Below are 26,931 nucleotides of genomic sequence, written 5' to 3'. Positions count from 1 at the left end.
TCTTGTACTACTGTATATATCTTCATCTCTTATTCTTGTGTCTCCAACTTGCAATTTCAGTAAAATTAAAGGATTGTAGTATTGATGGAATACAGCAAGCAACCCTTTTAAGTTTCACAAAGCCATATTGAGTCTTCATCACCCCAAAGCAGTCTGACCTTGTGTTGATAATCAGCTATCAGGACACTTCTTCCTACTTAACAATAAATTTAATCAAAATGTCCCCCACCTATTTGCCAGCTTCTATAGCTAAGACACTGGGGCCATTTTACCCATAGCCCTGCTTACCCTCCTCTACTGTCTGAGCCCTTGTTACTCCTGCTTCTCCCTTTTTTCATAACTCCTCCAAACTATTATTTCTTTCTTTGCCTCAAATAACTCTTCCATCCTACTGACCCCTTCCCATTCCCTGTCCCTAAATAGCTGTTCTATCCAACTGCTGATTTACCTCCTTTGTTTCTGAATTTCCTGGGACTGGAGAGGGCATAAACGTGAAAGAGTTAGAATGCCATCATTATTTTCAAAGTTTATCTTTAGATATGGCATTTACTCTAAGTGATTGTGATTGTAAATAGCTCTTTTAGGACCATTAGGTTTAATCTAGTAGATCAGTAAAACTGTTTAGCTGATATAATATTTATCTTTTATTGATTAAACTGCTGCTGAAGACAGAAATAAATCCATCTGGTGTAATCCATTGACTCTTGTTTCTTATTGAACAATACAGATAAACACTCAGGGTGTGTCTAGACTACTGAGTTTTGTCGACAAAAGTGGACTTTTGTCGACAAAACTATACCAGCGTCTACACTACTGCTGAGTTCTGTCGACATAATGTCGACAGAACTCAGCAGTTTTGTCGACGCTGGTATACCTCATTTTACGAGGCATAACACCTTCTGTCGACAGAGTTCTGTCGACAGAAGGTGTTATTGCCTATAGGGTTGTGTCTAGACTACAGGGTTCTGTCGACAAAGCAGCTTGCTTTGTCGACAGAACTCAATGTGTCTGGACGCTCTTTGTCGACAGAAGTTTTGTCGACAATATCTGTCGACAAAAGTTCCGTCGACAAAACCCGGTAGTCTAGACGTACCCTTAGTGTTACTCATTTCCTGGGTGGGCATCTGTAACACAGGCAAAACAGCCTAAGTATATCTATGCTGCAAGCTTAGAGTATGATTCTCCTGCTTGTATGTAAATGTCTTGGCTCTCATCAAATTAACACCAGTATGAATAGCCCAGTAGCCAAAGCAGCACTAATAATGGCAGCAAAGATGCTATAATATGGGGTGCTCCTGCATCCTGTGGCTTGATGTGATTTCTAGCAGTTTTGTTCAGTGGCTCTCAACTCTCCTGCTGTACAAGTCATTCCTGCATTCCTCAGTGGCAGTAAAAGCACTGAGTATATACCTGCCTCAAACTTGTGGGTATGTATGTATACTACCTCAGATATTTGGTTGTTTTTTAACTCATGCTACTAATGAAAGCTACTGCCACTATATATACAAGAACAGAGAGATTACACCTCTAGTTTGCATTATGGACATCTCAGAGATGGTAACCACTGCATGCTGCCATTAAGTGCAGGTTTGCAAAGAGATGAGAAGTTCATGTCTTCATTTTTTTAACATTTATGAGAAAAATGTAGAAAAACTGTTTAACATGGGTAAATCCTGATCCTGGGACTATTTTAGTATCAAAAGTTAAGCACACACGTAAGTCTATGGGGGATCAAATCTTTAAATTTTGCTTGGTTTGGAGCAGGAATTTGATTCTAGGACTTGATTGCCCAAACCACCAGGCAACTAGCTATTCTGAGGTAGACAAATCTCTCTTGCAAGTACTCTGTTTGTTTTTTTTACCAGAAACTCCACCTTGGATCCAAGAAACCATTCTAAGCAAATTTCTATCAAAACCAATTGTTTCCATGAAGTTTTGATTGGTCTTTTTCCTATTATAAAACATTGTCAAAAGTTCCTGACCAGCTGTAAGTGTCATACCTGTTGTACCAATAAAGAGGCAATCCCTTTATATAAGATATAGTCTTTGTATGTAAGTGAAACTGACAATACATTCAAAAAACATAGTAATGTGTTCAGAAAAGTGATGACAAAATTCTCCAATTATGTTTTTAGATAGCACTCTGAAACCCAACCCTTTGTGCCCATAACAAAAAACAAATTCTATTTTTGTGGGGGGAGGGGAATGGCACTTAAACAAATGGAAGCTAACGGGAATTTCATTTTTAAAAAGCAGCCACAAAGTAGTTAATCATTCTTGGATGTGGAGGGTTTTTTTTTTTTTTTTTTTTTTTACAATATACTTCATTTTTTCTTATTAACAAATCCATAGCCATGCTCTGACAGGCAATTTTTTGCCCCAGTGCAAATGTTATTTTTAAATTAAATTCAGGCAGCTTGTTAACTTCTGGAATAAACTTCCCACCTGAGCTTTCTGCATTTAAACTCACTGCTTTCTACATCAGATGGATAATTGTGTAGCTTTAGCATTAAAGTTACAGTTCATGTCTCCAGAAGGCAGAGAGAGAACAGAGTAGTGAATGTGTGGATCAAAAATCAATGGTGAAATATTTGGTTGGCAAAATGCGCTGGATATTCTTAGTCTGGTCACACCTCTTAGATACCTACACATTCTTCAGACACTCAGCTAAACTGGAAACCACTATTTCTAGTAAGATCATAGTGGCTCTTACTACAGATAAAAAGAAGGGGCGTGGCATCTAGGACTGGGCCTGTGCTGGGACAGCTGAGTCCTGGCTTGCTCCTGATCCCCCGCTGCGCCTCTACCTCCCCTGCTCCCTCTCCCACTGCAGAGACGGAGCTGGGGAGAGCTGGCTTTTAAGCTGGCTCCCCCAGCACTGGTTCCTGCTCCCCCTCCGCCCTTGCTGCCCCTATTAGAGGCAGCAGAGGGGAGGAGAAGCAACTAGTCGAGTAGTGAATTGACTTGTTGGGTAGTCAACTTCTCAACTAGTCACTTACATCCTTAGTGTAAAGACAGAGATTAATATTAGGTGTGTTGCTGCATTCTCACCTTTTGTGAAGTAACCCAACAAGTTTCTTGATTTGGGGGGGGGGAGGGAGGGAGGAAAACACCTCTCAGGTACGGTGAGATTTAGAAAAAAGATGCAGCTGCTCTGGAAAGTTGAACAAATCCAAAACTCTTAGTTATCAGGTCTGACTTGCATGCTGCCTTTCCCTTCTCTTACACACAGATCTCATTTCAGTTAATTCTTTAGTGCTAATAATATTTTGTAGGTCTCATTTACAAAGGCAGGTAATGATATAAGTTGAAGTGTGAATTTAAGCTTTTATAATTAGGCTGGAATAACTCTTTGCAGACAGTCTTCATTCAGTGCAAGAATGCCCCAAACACTTGAAAAGCATTTAGCAGCAGAAACTTAAATGATATACTTTGACCTACTGTAAACAACTTTTCTAGAATTTAAAGAGGCACTGTGGGTAAAAATCAAACTTGTGCAGAATTTCTTAGAATGTATTATTTCTAGATTCAGGATTTGATGTGTTCCATAGTAATCATAAGAGAAGGACTAAGTGGAAAAAGTACACTGGTTCTAAAAAGAGAATAAATGACTAATATTGGGATCTCATTCTTTTTTTAAATTGAATAACACCTAGCAAACAATTGGCTAAACCTCAAAAGAGTACTCTGCATGAGGATTACCCCACGTTTTACATGCTGTTAAATGAATTGTACTGATAGATAGCCTCAACTATCAAGGCAGCATTATATTATACTTTGGTTTCATTTCAGCTTTGAATTAAACTGAAGATTATGGGGATTTTTCTTTAACTCCCAAATCTCCTTTCTTCATTAGCATTTGGTAATCTTTGTCAATTTAACACAGAATTAGAGTTGATATGCATAGCACTTTCTATTTTGCTAACCTAGGTTATTTTATATTTCTCATTGACCTTCTAGCCCTATTGCTGTGCTGTGAAACTGACTCATTTAGATTGTGCTGCAGGACTTTGGTGGATTAGATTAACTATTTCAAAATTTGTAGCACTTCTCTAGTGAATTAAAATACTGGCCTGTAATACCTGAATTTGTAAATGCAGCATCTCTTTAATATAATGTGATAGATTTTTAAGAGAAGTTGTTTTACTTTAACACAGTAGTACAGGTTGGACCTCTCTAGTCCAGCATCCTTGGGACCTGACTGGTCCCAGATGAGGGATTTTGCCATATTAGGGGTGGTCATTTCAGGCCCTCTGCTGCCAGCCCCCTCCCCTGCCACTCCCTTACCAGGTTTCCTGCCTTCCACTCCCATCCCCTTCCCTTGCATCCCAATTGAGCCGTGTGCTGGCTCCTCTCCTCACAGCCCATCTGAGTCACACGCTGGCTCCTTGGACCTCACCCTCATGCAGCATGCTGGTACTCTCTGATCCTGAAACATCCTGTGGTCATGCCAGAACACAGACATTTCCTGACCAGAGCATCCTGGATTTTAGAGGTACAACCTGTACTTGCATTTCACATGGCTTTTAAATTACAACTGTGTAAATTTCCTACTATTGTGTGAATGCTAAAATCCTGTTCCTGTTGAAGTTTATCAAAGCTCTTATTAGGCCTAATTTTGGGATCACACTGGTGTAATAATTATTTAAACCATTGGAGTGATACTGATTAAAGAGTACAAAAGAATAGGCCTGTTAATGTATCTGGGAGGGGGAGTTGTCCGTGCAGGAAAAAATGGTTACTTACCTTTGTAACAGTTATTTGAGATGTGTTACTCTTGCTCATGAGCATTCCAATATGTGTGCGTGCATGATTATCGGAAGACTTTTCCTAGCAATACCTGTAAGGTTGGCTGTAGTGCCCCCCTGGGGTGAAGCCTTGCATATATACCCTTATCAATACAACTCCTGCTTCAGTTCCTTCAGTTCCAGTTCCTGCTGGAAAAGTCCAACCATTGGGAGGACAGTGGGTCTGGAATGGGCATGAGCAACACATCTCAAAGAACAACAGTTACAAAGAGGAGTAATCTTGCCGCCTTTGAATGATTGCTCATGTATATTCCAATATGTGACTTACCAGCAGTTTGTAAGGAGGAGGATCAGAGCTCAGTTTGTTGCCGAGTGCAGTATAGCTGTTGGGAAAATAGGCTGTGCCCCGCTGTGTTATCTAATAAGTTCTTGGACTGCATTGGAGACAACTTTTTATTTCAGAAGGTTGAAAAAAGCTACCGAGGGGAAGCTGTTCTAGATTTGATCCTAACAAATAAGGAGGAACTAGTTGAGAATTTCAAAGTGGAACGCAGCTTGGGTGAAAGTGATCATGAAATCATAGAGTTCACAATTCTAAGGAAGGGTAGAAGGGAGAACAGCAAAATAGAGACAGTGGATTTCAGGAAGGCACATTTTGGTAAGCTCAGAGAGCTGATAAATAAGGTCCCATGGGAATCGAGACTGAAGGGAAATACAACTGAGGAGAGTTGGCAGTTTTTCAAAGGGCCCAAAAGCAAGCGATTCCAATGTATAGGAAAGATAGAAAATATGGCAGAAGACTGCCTTGGCTTAACCACGAGATCTTGCATGATCTAAAAATAAAAAAGGAGTCATATAAAAATGGAAAGTAGGACAAATTACAAAGGATAAATATAGGCAAACAGCACAGGAATGCAGGGGCAAGATAGAAAGGCAAAGGCACAGAATGAGCTCGAACTCGTTACCGGAATGAGGGGAAATAAGACGACTTTTTATAAATACATTAAAAGCAATAGGAAGACCAAGGAGAGGGTAGGCCCACTGGTCAGTGAGGAGGGAGAAACAGTAACAGGAAACTTGGAAATGGCAGAGATGCTCAATGACTTCTTTGTTTCGGTCTTCACCGAGAAGCCTGAAGGAATGTCTAACAGTGAATGCTAGTGGGAAGGGGGTCATTTTAGAAGGTAAAATAAAAAAGAACGTGTTAAAAATCACCTAGAAAAGTTAGATGCCTGCAAGTCACCAGGGCCTGATGAAATGCATCCTAGAATACTCAAAGAGCTGATAGAGGAGGTATCTGAGCCTCTAGCTATCATCTTTAGAAAATCATGGGAGACAGGAGAGATTCCAGAAGACTGGAAAAGGGCAAATATAGTTCCCATCTATAAAAAGGGAAATAAGAACAACCCAGGAAACTACAGACCAGTTAGTTTAACTTCTGTGCTAGGGAAGATAATGGAGCAAGTAATTAAGGAAATCATCTGTAAACACTTGGAAGGTGGCAAAGTGATAAGGAACAGCCAGCATGGATTTGTAAAGAACAAATCATGTCAAACCAATCTGATAGCTTTCTTTAATAGGATAACGAGTCTTGTGGATAAGGGAGAAGCAGTGGATGTGGTATACCTAGACTTTAGTAAGGCATTTGATACGGTCTTGCATGATATTCTTATCAATAAACTAGGCAAATACAACTTAGATGGGGCTACTATAAGGTGAGTGCATAACTGGCTGGAAAACCGTACTCAGAGTAGCTATTAATGGTTCACAGTCCTGCTGGAAAGTCATAACAAGTGGGGTTCTACCGGGGTCTGTTTTGGGACCGGCTCTGTTCAAGATCTTCATCAACAATTTAGATATTGGTATAGAAAGTACGCTTATTAAGTTTGCAAATGCTACCAACCTGGGAGGGGTTGCGACTAATCTGGAGGATAGGGTCATTATTCAAAATGACCTGGACAAATTGGAGAAATGGTCTGAGGTAAACAGGATGAAGTTTAATAAAAACAAATGCAAAGTGCTCCACTTAGGAAGGAACAATCAGTTTCATACAAACAGAATGGGAAGCGACTGTTTAGGAAGAAGTACAGCAGAAAAGGATATAGGGGTTATAGTGGACCACAAGTTAAATATGAGTCAGCAGTGTGATGTTGCAGAGAAAGCAAACAGGATTCTGGGATGCATTAATAGGTGTGTTGTGAGCAAGACAAGAAAAGTCATTCTTCCGCTCTACTCTGCGCTGGTTAGGCCTCAGTTGGAGTATTGTGTTCAGTTCTGGGCACCGCATTTTAAGAAAGATGTGGAGAAATTGGAGAGGGTCCAGAGAAGAGCAACGAGAATGATTAAAGGTCTAGAGAACATGACCTATGAGGGAAGGCTGAAAGTTTGTTTAGTTTAGAAAAGAGAAGATTGATGGGGGACATGATAGCAGTTTTCAGATATCTAAAAGGGTGCCCTAAGGAGGAGGGAGAAAACTTGTTCATCTTGGTCTCTGGGGATAGAACAAGAAGCAATGGGCTTAAACTGCAGCAAAGGAGGTTTAGGTTGGATATTAGGAAAAAGTTCCTAACTGTCAGGGTAGTCAAACACTGGAATAAATTGCCCAGGTAGGTTGTGGAATCTCCATCTGTGGAGATATTTAAGAGTAGGTTAGATAAATGTCTCTCAGGGATGGTCTAGACAGTATTTAGTCCTGCCATGAGGGCAGGGGACTGGACTCGATGACCTCTCGAGGTCCCTTCCAGTCCTAGTATTCTGTGATTTTTATAGCGGTGCCCAATGCTGTGTCATTCTGGGACTGCTGGGTGAGTGTGTAATGAAGGGTAAAGGTGTGTACTGTGGACCATATAGCCACCCTGCAAATGTCCTGAATTGGGACCTGTGCTAGGCTGCCGAAGAGGCTTGCACCCCAGTTGAATGTGCTGTGGTAGGTGGGGCTGGTACTTTGCCCAAGTCATAGAAGAGTCTGATGTATGTAGCAATTGTGGACAACAGGCTCTGACATAATTAGGAGGTACTTCATGCATTCCACAATGTAGATCAAGTGCGCTGATTGACGGACTGGTTTAGTGTTCTCTATATAAAAGGCAAGGATGTGCCGGATGTCTAGAGGATATAGCGCCCTATCCTTGTCCATGGTATGTGGGGTTTTTTTTGGGACTAAAACAGGGAGAAAAATGTCCTGATTGATGTGAAAAGGTGACACTACCTTTGGCACTGTAGGGCTGCAGTTGCACCTAATCCTTAGAAAAAACACCATATCAGGGTGATAGCTACTTTGACAGATGGGTACCAGAAAGGCCACTTTGTGTGATAGGCTAGAGAGCAGGTAGCTAGGAGCTCGAACTGGGAGGGGGGAAGAGGCATGAGCTAGGAGAGCACCAAATTCAAGTCCCATGACAGTGACAGCTGTCTTACCTGGAGTGGATGTCCAGTCTCTGGAGTGGATGCATTTGAAGATAATGACACACAAACCAATACAGGAAATGCCAGGAGCTTCCAGTGCTCTGAAATCATCCACAAGGACATGTAAGGATAGAAAAGAGTATTCAGCCTGCACAGTAGTTGTACCTTGCTTCACCAAGATCACCATGCCCAAGATCACACTGCTGGACCAGGGTATACTGAAGACTTCTGCTAGTTCTCCTACCACTAGATTTTGTTACAGCCTTGTAAAGTGTTGTCAAGGATCTGCTCCTGAGTTATTGATCCCGTCCGATCCAGTTCCAGTAAGACAGGTCACTATTTCATTCACATGCTATTCATCAGTCCTGAGTGCTAGAGCTAGGCTGTGGATGCTCCAGAAAGCTGGGATGGGAGTTTGGCTTTAACCATGATGCCATATTGGGATGACTGTTACTCCATGGGTGAACAGCAAACAGTACTACTGGCTTCTCTAATGATTTGAACAAGGACATCAGCCCATACATGGCTTCCAGAGGCCCCAACACCCAAATGACTGTGGGGCCAGTGGTATCCCCTTCAGGGCCTACCTCTATGTCTCTACTATACCTATCCACTCACTTTTACTTGCGCTCTTGGATTCCATACTATTGAGTCCAGTGTGCCACTTCTGGAAGAGAGTGCCTCAAAGAGAAGCCTCTCAGCCCCTCTCCTCCCTTTCTGCCTAGAGCACAACAGCATCTCCCAACAGCATCTTGGATCAGGTGCCAGTCTCTCTAGCAGTACAAGGAAATTCTTAGAAGATTGAAGAAATCCTCTAGAGTCCACTGGAAGTGGATCAGGATTTTAGACTTGAGAATGTCCAAAAGTGTATGGCTTCTTAAGAATCTATTTCTATTAATGGGACCCTTCTGCATCTGTTAGGGACATTTGGCACATACCAGCCACCTCTGCTGTGATCTTGAAGGAGGCTGATAAGACTTATTTTGTTCTCTCCATGGGGGTTGAGTGTTTTCTCACTCTATAAGTGTCTGATTGTCCAAGTAGTCCTGAAGGAAAAACAGACTATCCTTCCCAGATCCATTCCTTCAGGCAAGAATGCCAGAAGACTACCTTCAGCAAAAAGAACTTTTTCATTAGCCAACCTATTATTTGGCATTGCAAATTATCAGGCTCGGATGTCAAAAAGTCTTCTGACAGCTTGCTTTAATTAAACTACCTCACTGATGAAGGCCCTGGTTACTATCCTAGATGGAGGGAAGCTAGTGGCTAGATGCAACACATGGTGTCCAACAAGCTAGCTGCTAGCCACATGTGGATATTTGGCTGGTTGAGTCTGGCTAATTCACTATGGCAATAGCCACTATAGTGGCTACTGCTTCAGAACTAGTTGGACACTATGGGCCACTAGATAGTCCCTTCAGGTGTCATTTGATGCAGCTGATAACTACTTGTTCCATGGGAACGTTGCTGGTTATAAGTCTGACATTGGGGTTCCCACCAGCAGCTGAAGAGCTCCTCTTTGAAGGTAACCACCTATTTAGCAAGAAAAGTAATAAGTTGTTTCACTCCCTTCAGGACTCTTGTGCCAGCCCATTGGTACTAGAGAATATACACCCCAGTGCTCCACAAGAAAAATTCTCAGACACCACTGCATAGATACCAGCCCACCCCTCAGCCATTTTATTACCAAAGACTCTACAAGCTACTTAAACTCACAAGAAGGTACAGTGCAGCAGACGTACCACATTGCTGTCATCTTCCCTCCCCGTCTTCTAAAAGGTCAGTTTGAGGCACACAAGAGGAGTCAACCAGTCCTTGCACAGCTATTCTCCCCCTGGACTCTTGGTGGATGCCTAGCCCATTTTCTTCCAGTGGGGCAGATCATGATTTTAGACAAATGGATCTTAGACAACATTTTAACTGGCTACACAATCATATTCCTGTCTGCCTTTCCTCATGGATCCCACTCACAAGAGGATTCTGACGACCTATTCTCCGTGATCTAGTAGAGCCTATATCCATCATCATAGGGAAAAGGGTTTAATTCTAGAAGAAGAAAAGGGCTGGGACTCATCCTGGACCTCAGGCAGTTGAATGTCTTTGTTCACCATTCAAAACAGAGGAGGATTACCATGGAGGCCATAATCTCCTCTTTGAACAAACACAACTGGTTCTTGGCTCTTAAAGGACACCCCTTTTCATAGAGAAATAAACCCAGAAGATTTCTGCATTTTACAGTGGTTTTAGACTACTTCCACTACAAAATACACACCTTGGGACATGTTATTGGTAACTTTCGATATCCTGGCTGTGATAGTAGTGCACTTGCACTATGCAACCCTGTATTTTTTTTAACTTTATGACTGGCTGCTCCTGAGACAGTCCCATTAGCAGGTGCACTTAGTTATTTAACCTGCAACATTCCTTGGCATTTTAGTTAAATCCAAGAAAGTCCACTTTAACACCACCAACTATATAATTTATTGGAACAAAATTATATTTAATTGCAGCCAAGGCTTACTTACCACAGGACATATAACTTGCAATGAGTGTTCTTCAACTCAGATGACAGTCTGCTCATGTCTTCTGGTGTGTGACCCTCTTTGACAGGCTCTACCTTCACAGTCTACAAATTTGTCTGAGAGGTTTTTACTTCAAGCTGAAAATAAGCCCCATTTTCTTTTAGTATCCTGACATCGCCCACCTATTGGATGCAGGGGGACAGTACTTGTGTAGAGAATTTCCTTTGTTCTCACACCACTCACAAACACACTTATTACAGATGCCTCTTGGTTGGGGATTGAATCTGGATGACTACAGAACTCAATTTCCTGAACTCCACATCGACCTTCTTGAGGCTTCAGGCAGTGCACAGTGTGGAAGAGGATCCTGTGTTTCATCCAGTTGACTTAGGTCTAGCTCAGATATTTCCACTTTTTTTGATCTCCCCTACTCTGGAAGGAAGCAGACAAGCTCTAGAATAGATCCATTCAGCATCAAGTCACCCTCTCTGTAAAGAATCAGCCAGCAGGCATTTTATGAGACTCATGAGTGGGAGGTCCACCTATTGGTAGTCCTCTAGATTTTTTTTTTTGTCAGTGGGGATTCCCATCATGTTACATCTTTCTTTGGTAGGTCTACAGATGTTCTTCCACCTCCTGTGTTCCTAAATTGTGGCATATTTAATAGGTTTTACTATACCAGTTTTACTTTCAATTTTTATCAGTTAATATAAACAAACAAGAAAAATGACTTGGGACGCTATTTTTGGTTTTCTTCTTCAATGCACTTAAGATTTTTCTCTAGCATGAACAAAACAGTTTCTATATACTACAGCACCTTTTTCTACAGAAGCAAAACAAAATAACAAAAGATGGATGCTTTGAACGTACACATTCAATAATGCTCTAAAAATGTCTTGATTTAGGGGACTTTAGTACCCAATGTGAAGGCATTGATTAAACTATGTAAAGCACCGATTGTTAGGGTATGAAATCTTGTCTGGTACAGTGTGTATTCAAAGACACAGCAATCTGTTGAGACAGAGAGGACAGTAAGAGGCTTTGGATTTAAAGTAGTCAATAGTGTGACAGTAGCAGAGGTGATAAATGTATTTTTGTAGAAGAATGCAAGTCAGCTATTCCAGTTTCAAACTACCTCTGCTAGTTGATCTTCTTTCTCCACTTTTCAGAGAAACAATTTGAAAGATATATTATATATTCACACGTGTGATAGGGAAACAATCAAATCGGGAAGATGCAAACTCTTTCAATGAGATCAAAGAGTAGAAGAGGACAAAGCACATAGAAATAACATCTTTTTGAAAAAGCAGTGATTGGATTTGGTAGAGGAGAAACAGCCTGCAGATTGAAATCTAGTCAGGTCTGTGTTAAATTTGAGAGTTCCTTTTTTCATTTTCTTTTTCCATGCTGTTACTGTTTAAAAAATTAATATATAAAATACACTAGAGTCATGAGTTTAATGTTCCAATTGAAGGGATTTTTTTTTTAAATACAGTACTGGGAGTCAATCTCTGATATGTGGAGTCTAGCTCTTAGCTTGCCTACCTCTGCAAACAACTTCTGTCCCGTGACAACTCATCTTACTATGGCAGATAGTGTGTAGGAGAAAATGGTAATATTTAAAAAATATGTAGGCTGACAAAAGCCCCAAGATAAATAGCTACTGAATGATGTAGAAGATATAGAATCATCAGCAGAAACCACAGAGAAGTTAATTATCTGAAATAAAATGGGAAAATTGTAATTTTGCTGTGGCTTTTCCCTTCACTTTCTTGGTATTTCTGAAATTTGAGCAAGTTGTCACCTTATTTCTCTACTGCAAATTGACAGTATTTTTTGTATTGTATATTTCTAATATATTGCCAGAAAATGAAAGCTTTAATTAACAGGGAAAAATTCAAGTGAAAGTGTTGGTTCTGTAATTTTGTTACCTATGATCTATCAATGTGTTTAGAATAAATAGATTTAAAACCTATCTGTCCATTTAAATAGAGAAAGTAAAGCTGTCTTTTAAAAATATAAATTGGTAAAGTGCTCCAGTATCACTATTATGAGTGTAGAATATAAATATCTAAATGTGCTGTATGATACTTGAGAAACCACACAACTTAGAAAGGCACTCATCTAAAGAACACGGGACAGCTCAGAACAAAGGATAGAAGAGTCTTGTATCAAAGTACAGTATTATTACTCAGAGTTGCTAAGGGGCTAAGTGTTGCTGACTTGTACTCCATGCGCTGAAGAGGTTATTTATCCACAATTTGGCCAAAAATATTATGGAAGAGTTGATTAAATGTGACTCAGTTACTGAATCTGCCTGACTAGGTGAACGTGCATATGCAAAAGCAGGTTCACTCTGCAAAAGATATAAACACAATACTGTAAACACAAATGTTTTTATGGAAGGGGAGTAGCAGCAGATTGAAAAATTCACTCAAAAGGTTGTGTAGGTTACAAGCAATACTGAACCTGTGGGTGAATGACTTGGACATCTTCTATTGATAATTGGTATCAAGAATTTTCTTCTGGGATAACAAAATTTGCATTTTAATTAAATCCTGTTTGTATTAACATTTGAGCCTATAATATCATAATTCACTGGAAGCTTTTTATGGTATCAATTACAAAATCTCAAAGTATTGTAGAAAAGGTGCAGAAGATTTAAAAACAACAAATATACTTGAAGATTTAAAGAAACTGCCTCAGCACATATAGTCCTAACAAATATCTGCCTATGTATTTATTGAATCAGGCTAAAACAACATTTCAATATGATCAAGAAAACTGGGATTTACTTTCTTAGTTGTTCAAGAATTTGATTCTGATCTCAAGCTGGTTTTACATTAGGGGCTCTCAAACTGGAAGCCACAAGCTTATTTCTGGGGTAGTCATAAGCTGTCAGCTTCCACTTCAAATCCACTTCAATTCCAGCATTTGTTCATAAAATACTAGAACTAGAAGGGACCTTGAGAGGTTGTACAGTCGTCTACATCTTACACTCATGGCAGGACCAAGCCTTGTCTAACCTGCTTTTAAAAATCTCCAATGATGAAGATTCCACAATCTCCCTAAGCAATTTATTCCAGTGTTTAACCATCATGACCAGGAAGATTTTTCTAATGTGCAACCTAAACCTCTTTTGCTGCAATTTCAGCCCATTTTTTCTTGTCCGATTATGAGAGAAGTAGCAAGGATCCCCAATTTTCCCTGGCTGGCTTTTGAGCTGGCAGCCTTCCCCCTTGGCAGGGGTTGGGACTTGCAGCTGGTTTCTGGGGTAGGGAGCCCAGGCACACCTTGTGGGACTACCTCCCCTTCTGTTTCTAGCTCTATAACTACTAGAACTTTGTCTCAAACTCTTGTTCTCTTTCTCTTCTCCCATCCTCTTACTCTCTCCCCCACCTTCTAACTGGGGAGGCTTTTAAAGGCCTCCAAACAGGCCTGAAGTGGAGTTAGCTGGTCCTAAGCTGCTCTAAATTTCCCTGCAGCCCTCTGCCTCTAATTAGCAGGCCTTTTACCCTATTTGAGCTGCCTTTTCCTCATTCTGTAGCAGCTCTCTGGCCTGACCTTGGTCACAGAGATTAAGGAGAATAATTCAGCTCCTTCTTCCTTGTAGCAACCTTTTAGATACTTGAAAGTTATGTCCCCTTTCTGTCGTCTTGTGTAAAGTAAACAAACATAATTCTTTAATTCTTCCCTCATAGGGCATTTTTCTAGACCTTTAATCATTTTTGTTGACCTTCTCTGGACCCTCTCCAATTTCTCCACATCTTTCCTGAACTGTGGTGCTAAGAACTGGACACACTACTCCAGCTGAGGCCTAATCAGTGCAGAGTAGAGTGAAATAATTACTACTTGTGATTTTTCTTCAACAGTCTTGTATTTGGTTTTTTTTGCAACAGTGTCATGCTGTTAACTCATATTTAGTTTGTGGTCCATGACTCTGGGGCTATGTCTATACTGCTTATTTCTTGCGCAAAAGCCTGTGCAAATGAAGTGTAGATTAGCATATTGCAGTGCTTCATTTGCATAATTAATTAGGGACCGTTTTTGCACAAGAGGCTTTTACGCAAAAAGGAACTGTGTAGACGGCTCCTATTTGCACAAAACCCCCCTCTTGCACAAGAGCTATTCTTCCTGAAAAAAATGAGGAAAAATGGCTCTTGCGCAAGAGGGGCAAAAATATAGTTATTCTAATTCAAATGCTTTGAGTGATGAATCAGTAAACATATTTTAATCCTTAGTTTGTCTCCAAATGATCAGATATACCAGGCCACTGTCTTATTCATCAACATACTAAAAATTCAAAGTTTGCTAAGTCCAGAGTTTTGCTCAATACCCCTTTAGCTTCTTTCCCCTCCTCCACTGTTCAGGAGGGACACTGGGGAAAGATTTTGAATATTAGTGAGTAAATAAGACTGATTTCTTATTAACTTCCTTGATTTTAATGAGGAATTGTACTCTCAGTGCAGGTGTGTAGAGAAAATGATGTCCAGTTACATGGTTTAAATCATATTCAACTTTTTACATTTTTAATATTGAAAAACATCTCTTTAAAATTTAAGTATTTCCTGTCAAGTCAGGGATAACTAGTGCAGCAGTCCCTAAGCATAAAACATCTTACATAGCTGCCTCTAGGAGTCTCATCTTTGACAGAACATAAGAACAGCCATACTGGGTCAGACCAAAGGTTCATCTAGCCCAGTGTCCTGTCTGCCAACTGTGACAGTATCCCCCACCACTGCCCCCCCACCCCCGTCCTCAGCAATATGTGACTCTGCCAGCCAGTAGACTAGAGAGGGTTTATTGCTGCTCTAAGATACAGCACAGCATAGGACCGATGCAGACAGAGAGTAGGCCGACAGCCCTAGTTCCTTTGGGGGAAGCAGTTACAGGCCCCTGACACTTCCCCCTGCCCCCTCTTACACCGGTTAATCTGCTTCCTCCATGCTCTCACTGCCCCTTCTCCAAACCATACCCTTCCTTGGTTCAAATCCCTTCCCTGGTCAGATGAGAACAGATTGGGCCATTGTCTAGGAGGTGACATGACAGCCCTCAGGGCAGTGCTTACAAACACAGGCCAGTAGAGGTCACCTACAGCCCAGGCTTAGTGACCAGTGAATGCTCAACCAGCGTGTACAACACCCCCCACTACATCACATCTCTCCCCCTTCCGAGAGCGAACTGAGCAGGGTCAGTTGTACACAAAATCCAAAATATTGGTCCTTGGAGAAGGGGTAGCCCCGTCCCATTGCTGTTTTACTAACTGCAAGGGACCGTTAACTTGGCGGCCATACATCAGTTCAAAGGGTGAGAATCCCAAAGTGGGATGTGGGACATCTCTATAGGCAAACAGTAACTGTTGCAAAGCCAGGACCCAGTCATTGGAGTGTTTGTTCATGAATTTGCATATCATGGCTCACAAAGTCCTATTCAATCTTTCCACTCCTACGCAGATTCAGTTGCTGCTGCTGCAGGCACGGTGGCTCTCTCTGCAGCCAGTTCCTAATAAGGGACCAGAGATTTGCAGTTTTAATTCTGCCATGTACTGATTGGTGGGGATGTGGTGCGGCCAACAGGCCCTCTCAAAATTGAGGAAGAAGTCCTCTATGTTATCTCCCACCTGGTACAAGGGTAACTTCCTATTGAACAGCGATTGGAGCAGTGTTGTTGGCTGGGGTACCTGGAATGTATGACCTTTTCGTGTTCTCTAGTGCAACTTTGGCCTCTGCTTCAGCACACCTCATCTGTGCTTTGGATTCTATTTGCCTCATTTGTAGTAAGAAATTCATCTCTACCTTAGGGTATGTCTAGACTACATGCCTCTGTCGCCAGAGGCATGTAGATTAGGCTACTCGATGTAGTAAAATGAAGCGGCGATTTAAATAATCGCCGCTTCATTTAAATTTACATGGCTGCCGCGCTGAGCTGACAAACAGCTGATTAGCTGTTTGTCGGCTCAGCGCGATAGTCTAGACGCACGGGTGTCGACATCAAAGGTATTTGTTGACCACCCAGGTAAACCTCATCCCAGGAGGCATACCTGGGTGGTCGACAAATACCTTCGATGTCGACACCCGCGCGTCCAGACTATCGCGCTGAGCCGGCAAACAGCTAATCAGCTGTTTGTCGGCTCAGCGCGGCAGCCATGTAAATTTAAATGAAGCGGCGATTATTTAAATCGCCGCTTCATTTTACTATGTCGGGTAGCCTAATCTACATGCCTCTATTGACAGAGGCATGTAGTCTAGACGTACCCTTAGAGATCTTCCTGCCTTAAAGGCACTTTTCCACAAAGACAACAATGGTGAGCAGGAAGGGCAACCATCTGCCGCTCCTGCCCACACAAGGTTACTTTCCCCTGGCCTCCCAGGGACATTCTCCTGTCTCCCCTCCTTCGGGTGCCAGTCTTCCCTGGAGCTGTACATCTCGCCCTGATCTGGAGCTGTTTTCACATCAGGGTGTGATTTAGGAAGAGTTGGTTGCTCTCGGGCTAATCTGCCCAACTGCAAAAGCATGCACTGGGCTGTTTCCCTGCCCCATTCTAGCCTACTGATCCAGTTGCCGTGAAAGCTTAAAAAAACCTGTTTGGGTTGGACTGTCTGGGTTTATAGGGTTAACCTTCTGTATGCCTTTTCCCAAGGCATTTTGATTGCAGATATGGTGTGCTGGCTAGCAGAATAAAATCGAAGAACCTGTCTCTAACTCCCCAGAGGCCCAAAAGGAAGACAGTCTTGCTGTTACCACCTAAGTGAGTTTAACAAAAAAATAAACCCTTTTCCAGAGAAGAAATCTCTTGAGAATCCCCTCCCTAAGGCCAAGATCTCCCCCTGCCCCAATCTCTGTTTTGCTTAAAGTTGGGAAAACAGAGGGAATCTGCAGAGAACAATGGGGCTCTACACCTCCTGGGTAACTCAGGCACATAGGATTAAGGACACAACAATCAACCAATAAGAGTTAACCAAAACCAAAAGGAAAATACTTTTATTGTCAAAACAAAACTACTGTCACAAGCATAGCGAAGGACTGAGTGTTAAGTCACTGAGTGAAATAGACTCAGGAAATCCCTGGGTTATAATCCTTAGTTACAAAAGAGAAAAATAATTAAGCAGCTCAGATGTGATTTCCATCCCCCAAACAAGGAAAACAATAAAACCTGATGGATTATCTAAATGTTTTCCTACTTACACATTTCAAGTTGTCCATTCCTGAGAACAGCCAATTCCCTTGTTACCTGGGAAAAATACTGCTCTGATCTCATACCTCTCTCTTGGTATGAAATTCCTATCTGCATTTCATTGGCTAAATGCCCAAAGCCCCCTCCCTCAGGTGCATTCCAGAGTTGCTTAACCTTTTCCTCACTCTTCAGGTAAGTCAGACTCTCCCTTAGCAGCTCCTATTCCTGAGACAGACAGTGGCCAATAACAGATGCCCCAAAGAGAGAGAACCCAAGATGTAATCCTCACGCGATCCCTTTCCTGACACCCATTTACAGACAGAGGTTAGGGACACCATTCCCACCTATCCTGGCTAATAGCTGTTGATGGACCTAACCTCTGTGACTTTATCTAGCTCTTCATTTAACCCTGTTAAAGTCCTACTCTTCACAACATCCTCTGGAAAGAAGTTCCACAGGTTGACTGCGCTGAGTGAAGAAAAACATCCTTTTGTTTGTTTTAAACCTGCAGCCTATTAATTTCATTTAGTGACCCCTAGTTCTTATATTGTGGGAATAAGTAAATAAGTTTTCTTTATTCACTTTTTCCACTCCAGTCATTACTTTATAGACCTGTATCTTATCTCCTCCTTTCTAAACTGAAAAGTCCACGTTTTTTTAATCTCACTTCATATGGTACCCATTCCAAGTCCCTAATCATGTTTGTTACCCTTTTCTGAACCATTTCCAATGCCAATATAACTTTTTTGAGATGTAGTGACCACATCTGTATGCAGTATTCAAGATGTGGGCATACCATGGTTTTATATAGAGGCAATAAAATATTCTCTGTTTTATTCTCAATCCCTTTTTTTTTAAATGATTCCTAACATTCTGTTTGCTTTTTTGAATGCTGCTGCACACTGAGTGGATGTTTTCAGAGAACTATCCACAATGACTCCAAGATCTCTCTTGAGTAGCTGTAGCCAAATTAGTCCTCATCATATTGTACGTATAGTTGGGATTATATTTTCCAACATGTATTACTTTACATTTATCAACATTAAATTTCATTAGCTATTTTGTTGCCCAATCACTTAGTTTGGTAAGATCTTTTTGAAGCTCTTCACAATCTGCTTTGGTCCTAACTGTCTTGAGCAGTTTGGTATCATCTGCAATTTTTGCCAGCTCACTGTTTACCCCTTTCTTCAGATCATTTATAAATAGGTTGAATAGGCTTGGTCCCAGGACAAACTCTTGTGGGATCCCTCTAGTTTCCTCTCTCCACTCTGAAAACTGACCATTTATTCCTACCCTTTGTTTCCAGTCTTAAGAGCCTTTGGTGAGGAACCATGTCAAAAGCTTTCTGGAAATCTAAGTATACTATATCCATGTTTGCTGACCCCCTCAATGAACTGTAGCGTATTAGTAAGCCATGATTTCCCTTTACAGAAACCATGTTGACTTTTCCCCCAACAAATTATGTTCGTCTATGCATCTGACAGTTTTATTCCTTACTATAGCTTCGACTAATTTGCCCAGTACTGACATTCGACTTACCAGTCTGTAATTGCCAGGATCACCTCTGGAGCCCTTTTTAAATATTGGCGTCAGTTAGCTATTGTCCAGTCATTAGGTACGGAAGCTGATTTAAACACCACAGTTAGTAGTTCCACAATTTCCCATTTGAGTGCTTTCAGAACTCTTGGGTGAATGCCATCTGGTCCCAGTGACTTGTTACTATTAAGATTTGAACAAACATATTAAATGTACCCCTTAATTTTTTATCAGAAAGTCTCCAGTTTTATCTTTGCGAATTGCCTGGAAGACAGACACACACACAGTACAGTTTTCTGGAGATCATCTTACTAAGTTCACAATAGTGTAGATATTAAACAAGAGATGGTCACAAAATACATATTAGTAATTCACACTTCAAAGTGGTATTCAAATGTTGTTATACTGCCACTAGTCTCGTAAGGGAGGTGTTATCCCAATTTTACAGGCAGGGGACACTGAGACCAACGTCACACAAGTTGGTACAATTGACAGGAATAGAATACATGGAGTTTCTAACTCTTACTCCCATTTACAGGTCATCTGACTACTATGGCTAGAATGTCAAACTAAAAAGTCATGTTATGCTTTAGTATCAAGAGCCACAGAAGCTGAAGAATGTATAGATATACTCTACAGTTATCTCTGTTTAAGGAATACATAGATGTCTGTGTGCACATAAATTCCCAATATTTTGGTTGATATAGCCTCTTCAGTTTAACAAACAGTTTCATTTATTGTTTTAGCATGGTGGTTGATTTTATGGAAACCTACCTCAGCAACATTTTCTGTAACAGAGGGAAAACATCTGAAGATCATTTTAACTGAACCAGGAACTTTGCTATAACACCAATCTAACATAAAAGGTGCTCAAGTGCTACAGTGATTGAAGAAACTACGAAGTCTTAAAATACATAATTTCCCATACACTTAAGTCACTCAAAAGACTCTCTCGCTGTTTCACTATTATTTTGTGATAGACTACCCTTCTCAAGTAGAGGACTGACACTAGACTTGCCAATATAAACAACCTCTCCAAACTGCAGTAGTTTAACAATGTGATACTGTTACTCCTGTTAAATAATGCACTAATTTCAATGGCACTGCTCACAGCATAAAATACTTTTCAATGTAAGAGCATTAGCATTTGACCCTTAGTAAATTTAAATTAATTGGGCTATTTTATTTCACTTCTTGTTGCTCTTCACAACCAAGTACAACAATTCCAGAACAATCCCTGTAATTTCAGCACATCCTATACCTTCGCAGTGCTCACGTGGATTTTAATTAGGATTTAGATTTTGTTCAATTCCCTTATAGCAGTGAATTTTCCCCTTAATAATGTAGCATTTGTCGCATATTTTTTACAGTGAAGGGCTCTATAGGATGATACCCAGGCATCTTTATCTCCCACCGAAGAGAAACAACTGCTGTGTTCTACCCCTGAAGTGTAGGTACAATAATACTCACTATTATTAACAAGTTTAGACAATCAGAAAGTGTTATTACTTGTAATATGACCAAGATACCATCATTAACTGCTATATTGGTAGGAAAAAAATTAAACAAAAAAACAAAAGTAGTTTTTAAATCAAATCTGAAAGATACCACACCTCCCTCCAGGATTGTGTTTGGAACATTAGTTCAGTAGTGACTTAGATGGATATAAGGAGTGTCATTTTATTCAAGGTCTGTGCTGTGTACCAGATATACCACAGACAGAAGCAAAACCAGTCCCTTAAACTTCATTAAGGGACTGGTTCAGTCTCTACCTGTAGTATATCTGGTACACAGGCCCTGAATAAAAGATATTTCTCTCCTCCCCCCCCCCTCCCCAAAGAGTGTTATTTAAATTAACATATGAACCATTCAATGTGTCTTAACAAATAGTTTGCTTCTACTTTTTGTTTACCAAAAAAACTCAGAAACAGTGTTTTATAACGGACAGAGCACCAATCTGAAAAAAAGAAACTACTGCTAAGTAGTTCTGCCCTGTGGTGGGAAGCAAACGTGTTTTTGTGAAATCTAAAAAAGGGTGCTTTACTTACTGCTGGTTAGTGTATCACTAAATAAAGTGCACAGGCGGCAGTAGAGACTCAAATCACTGTTATAGTGGAGACAGAACATTTTCTCAGGTAACACACAATAAAGTTGGAATACTTTAATTATTACAGTATATTCTAAACATGTTTCCAGCGGAAGGAGCAATAAAATCTCAAGTAAACTGTTTAATAACCTGTAGAGATGCTATAGTGGTCCACTTTTTGTGGAAAATAGGAAGTGTTTCTCATCTCTGAAATCTATATTTATCTACAGGAACAGACTCTGCCCAGAGATCTATTATGGTTATGTATGATCTTACTACCAAGTACTGTACAACTAGCACATTATATGTATTCCTGGATAGAGGGGAAATGTGCATACAGAGCCCCCAGACGAAGTATGGATGGTTCTCATTCCCTTTTCTAATTAAATATTCTGTTTTATAAATCTCAACTGACATTAAAAGGAACATACTTTTTGTTACTAATTTATATTAGGTCTGAAGCATTAAGAAGCAAAAACTAAACGTGATCCAGTAGAGCTTTCATTTTTTTAAATATATATATGTATAATTATTAATTATTATTTCTGTTTTTTAGGTCCAAACTGCTTTGCAGAAACCACTGTCATTCCAGCAGGCCGAGAGGTGAAGACTGATGAATGCACTATATGTCACTGTACCTATGAAGAAGGCACTTGGAGAATTGAACGACAAGCTATGTGCACTAGACATGAATGCAAACAAATCTAGGGAATCTAAAAATCAAAGTACTATGATGGTTTTTATAAAATATTTCACTGTAGTGAAAATCCTAAATAAGCCTGGGAATGCTTATTCACTGTGTAATAAGAATATTTTTGATGTGGAGAAAGATCATCATACTGGTATATTGTTTTTCATATTAATGTAATGCTGCAAGACAAAAAGAATTCATATATTTAAAAAAATGTGGACATAAAATTTCTTCAGGCTTTATTTTCATGGTGAGTGCACTAAGTACACTCTCTCCAATATTCTAAATATTTCTATAATCCTATTATAGATGGTAAAATACATTTTTTATATAAATACATATTAAAATATGGTATGGTCGCTTGTCCTATTGTGTACATGCACCATGCCAAAAACATCTGTTTTCATTTTTCATTTTTTTTTTTGTAAATTTTGGTGGGCAACAATGTTAGATGTGTGGTAAGGAAATAGCCAGCAAATCACAGATTTCAGGTACTTTGAAGTTCTACCTTGTGAAAATATACGGTATAAGCTTTAAAAGAATGTGTTAAACATATTAAAGTAGGCCGAATTCTCTTCCTGGTTATTCTGGTGCCTCTCAAGTGGCCTTGCACTAGTATAACTGGGAAGAGTATGAAATTGTTACTTTGATAGTAGTTGTTTCAGAACTCTATACATGGATCCTATAAGAATTAATTTCAGGTATATACATATCCTGTCAGGATGAATTCTTTTGTGATAAAACACCCCATATCTGCTATAATGATTAAGTGACAAAGGAATGTAACTTGCAATGTAATTTAATGGTTGTGGAAAAACAAAAGACAATGGAGGGATGCAAGGAATGTAACAGAAGAAGCAACAAACAGGTGTAAGATAAAGCAGGTATTTACTATGTTATTATATGCTCTTATTTTTCTGCTACTCTGATAAATTACACTTGTGAGGACAGGTTCAAGAAAAGCACTTAAGAATGAGTTTAACTGTAGCATATGCTTTTTCTGAATTAGTGCAATGTTAGTGATTAATAGTTAACTAAATTACACTGGATGCGTAACTTATATTGTTTAGTTCTCACACTATCAGGATTTCAAATGGACATTTTGTGATTGACTTCAAAGGGCCAGGATTTCATCCACACAGCTATCAGACACGCGAGAACTGGTTTTTTTTTCCAACTAGATCATGGACATGAAAATGAGGAAACATGCAGCAGTGACAAAATGCACAGCAAGCTTAAGTAATTATAACAATTGAAAACCTGAAGAAAAATAATTTGACAAGAAAACGTACTTCAAGTTCACACACAGCCTCGGTCCATCATGGTGGAAAGTTGAGGAGAGATGATTTTGGACTGATTTGATTTTTTTCAGATGTGTTCTGAATCCAGCACTTATCAGAATAATTTTCCTCAAGCACTTGTACATTTATATAAAGTACATCTAAATATATTAAAAAGCTACTAGCAGTAAGTAGCAGAAAGACCATTTACCACATGTACCCTCTTTCAACCTTAGCACAAAATTATTATTTTACTAGCAGTAGTGAGTGGAAATCACTAATGGGCAGATTGTCAAGAGCATCATTACAGGTGTGTACCCAACCATGCTGTGCACTCTTCCAAATCTGGAAGCAAATGCTTGATCCTGCTACCTCTACAAAAAATAGTACCTTATTCCCTGAGGTTACATCTATGCTATGAGTTTTGCCGGAAGAGGCAATGCAAATGAAGCATGGATTAGCATTTTCTCACACTTCATTTGCATAATCTCTTCCGATCCATAAAGGAAACGTCCACACTGTTTGTTTTTGTGCAAAAACCTCTTGTGCAAAAACATATCGGAAGAGATTATGCAAATGAAGAATGAGAAAATGCTAATCTGTGCTTCATTTGCATTGCCTCTTCCAGCAAAACTCATAGTGTACACGTAGACTGAATAAAAACTATCATCTTAGGGTACGTCTAGACTACATGCCTCTGGCGACAGAGGCATGTAGATTAGGCTACCCGACAGAGTAAAATGAAGCGGCGATTTAAATAATCGCCGCTTCATTTAAATTTACACGGCTGCCGCGTTGAGCCGACAAACAGCTGATCAGCTGTTTGTCGGCTCAGCGCGATAGTCTGGACGCTCCCCTGCCGACATCAAAGGGAGTTGTCGACAACCCAGGTATGCCTCCTGGGATAAGGCATACCTGGGTTGTCGACAACTCCCTTTGATGTCGGCAGGGGAGCGTCCAGACTATCGCGCTGAGCCGACAAACAGCTGATCAGCTGTTTGTCGGCTCAACGCGGCAGCCGTGTAAATTTAAATGAAGCGGCGATTATTTAAATCGCCGCTTCATTTTACTCTGTCGGGTAGCCTAATCTACATGCCTCTGTCGCCAGAGGCATGTAGTCTAGACGTACCCCCAGTAAGGTCCCATGCAATCTAACTAAAGGTGGCAGAATTTGGTTCCAAATCAGAACCAAATCCCATTCAATTTATAAAAGTAGTTGATTAATAAAATGATCATGTTTTGGTCACACATTACAAAGGGCTAGATTAATAAAGGTGCCCAATTCTGACATTTAAGTGCCACAGGCACTATCAAAGCAGGACTCAGCTTCCGCCTCACCATGCTGGTGCCTATTTCTACCAGTCAACACGTGCACGTTACTCGTCCAAAACTAATCAGTGAGGCTTGCTGAGCAACTCAAGCTAAAACCCTCCTGGGACTCTCAACCCAGGCACTCCACATTTTCAACAGAAATGATTGAGAAATCCAGTGTGGAGTACCCACTAACACAAAGGTTAAGGCATTCATGCTTTGGTATAGGAGTGGTAGGTTCAAGTCCCTGTTCCAAGTCAGGGCACAGTTAATACTGAGCATTTTCTACTTTTGTTTTTCAATCCTGACACCAACATATACATTTCATCCTTCTTTCTAATTTCATCCAAAATGTCCTGTCTGATTTATGTAGATTCCTCATAATCGCTCAGGTCTCTGATTTAGTGAAGATCTTTCTCTAATTTTTGAGGTTCAGAGACTGGTTTTAAAAATCATGATAGTTATGGAGATTCATGACAGGCTATACAGCCTTTCACATCTAGGTCACTGAATAAAACCCAAACCCTCTCCATAGTAACTATTGCCAGCTGAGGGCTATTCAGTGGTCTGTGCAAAATTAGTTGATGGACAAAGGCAAATTTCTAGTGCAGATGTCAACAGTACATACGCAAAAACCTCATAATTGGCTCTCAATAGTATCCAGCTGACAGCCTCAGTAAAGAGGCAAAGGAATGAATAGGCAGGAGCACAAGGGTGATTCTACAGGCAGTCCCCGGGTTACGTACAAGATAGGGACTGTAGGTTTGTTCTGAAGTTGAATCTGTATGTAAGTCGGAACTGGTGTCAGCCGCTGCTGAAACTGATCAGTTTCAACTACGGCTGAATCTGGACGCCAGTTCCGACTTACATACAGATTCAACTTAAGAAACCCAGGCGTCCCCAAGTCAGCTGCCGCTGAAACTGATCAGCGGCTGACTTGGGGACGCCTGGGGCAGAGCAGCTGGGGTGCTGCCGGGTTGGTCCGGAGCGGCGCTGCGGGACCAACCCGGCAGCCCCCAGCTGCTCTACCCCAGGGATAAGCAAGAAAATCCTGGTCTGCTGGGGAGGGGGCACTAGCTGCACCCCCCTCCCCCCAGCAGACCAGGGAGACGGGGGTGGCGGGACCGCCCAAGTCCTCCATGGCTTTGCTCCATCTCTCTGGTCTGCTGACCTGGGAGACGAGGAGCAAAGCCGCAGAGCACGCGGGCAGCGGGACAGTCCAGGCGCGCCGCGGCTGTCCTACTGCTGGCGTGCTCCGAGGCTTTGCTTCCCATCTCCCTGGTCTGCTGGTCGGGAGACTGGGAGCAAAGCCGCGGAGCATGCCCGCAGGGGGACAGCTCAAGCGTGCCCGGGCTGTCCCGCTGTGGGCGTGCTCCAACGCTTTGCTCCCCGTCTCCCTTCAGACCAGGGAGACGGGAGCAGCTTTTCTTGTCCTGGAGGACGGGGGCGACGGACTGCGGCGCATCTGGGCGTCCCGCCGCTCCTGTCCTCCGGGGCGAGAAAAGCCCCGTTCGTAACTGCGGATCCGACATAAGTCGGATCCATGTAACTCGGGGACTGCCTGTACTGTCAGTGAACAGGAGCACTGTCAATGTACTGTATGGTAGCCTGTTGGGCTGACACCTGTATATGTAAACTTCAGATTCTAGTGCTGTGAATCTGGCATCTTACAGATGAATTAATTTTTAATTAGTGTTTAAAAGGAGGTGATGGGAAGAATTACAATAGAATAGTGCTGATTTAGCCATTGTGAAAGAACAATGTCCTCTTGCCTTCAACAAGGCGAAAAAAGGCATGTACAATCTGCAGTCAGGTGTTCTCTCCCTAGGTGCTGAGAACTATAGCTAAAGAAAAACATGTACATGGAATACAGGAAACAAAGGCTGCCCAGCTGTAGACTTTTTTTCTAAAAGTTTTTAAGCAGAACAGAATGTCCGTGGTGTGCATATTAGATACTTATGTTGAAATTTAAATTGATGTACATCTCACTACATAACTAAAGTAATATTCCTGTTTGAATCGAAGTAGCACATGCTGTTAATTTCTTCATACAAAAGTAGAAATACAAATCCAACCACATAGTTTTTAATGAGCAAAAATTCCCATAGCATATTGAGTTCCACTGTCATACTGAGAAGTGTTCATCTAAGCTATGAAGAAAATGAAGAAACATTAAAA

At 40.9% G+C, this 26,931-nt stretch overlaps 1 protein-coding gene and 1 long non-coding RNA gene across 6 annotated transcripts in view; one reads left to right on the top strand and one right to left on the bottom strand.

Annotated features, from left to right (window-relative positions):
- The window catches only part of LOC142827249 (uncharacterized), a 70,834-nt gene extending 52,908 nt beyond the window's left edge, over positions 1-17,926 (bottom strand). Inside the window, exons 1-2 of the long non-coding RNA XR_012901849.1 lie at positions 17,861-17,926; positions 8,166-8,254 (exon numbers count right to left, since the gene is read on the bottom strand). This is a non-coding gene — a long non-coding RNA (uncharacterized LOC142827249). The remainder of the gene's footprint in view (positions 1-8,165; positions 8,255-17,860) is intronic.
- Positions 1-24,148, top strand: part of VWC2 (von Willebrand factor C domain containing 2) — a 175,613-nt gene extending 151,465 nt beyond the window's left edge. For 4 of the 5 annotated variants that reach the window (XM_075921688.1, XM_075921687.1, XM_025178088.2 and 1 more), the window contains exon 4: positions 22,028-24,148. In XM_075921688.1, coding sequence (XP_075777803.1) covers positions 22,028-22,179 — 152 coding nt within the window. In that variant the 3' untranslated portion in view covers positions 22,180-24,148. Of the gene's footprint in view, positions 1-20,755; positions 20,836-22,027 lie in introns of all 5 variants that reach the window. The other variant, XR_012901848.1, reaches the window with a different exon arrangement.
- The last annotated feature ends 2,783 nt before the right edge of the window (positions 24,149-26,931 follow it).

This window comes from Pelodiscus sinensis, chromosome 2 (genome assembly GCF_049634645.1).
Source record: "Pelodiscus sinensis isolate JC-2024 chromosome 2, ASM4963464v1, whole genome shotgun sequence".
NCBI lineage: Eukaryota > Metazoa > Chordata > Testudines > Trionychidae > Pelodiscus > Pelodiscus sinensis.
The sequence above is the reverse complement of the archived record's forward strand: the minus strand, read 5'-3'. Positions and strand labels throughout refer to the sequence as shown.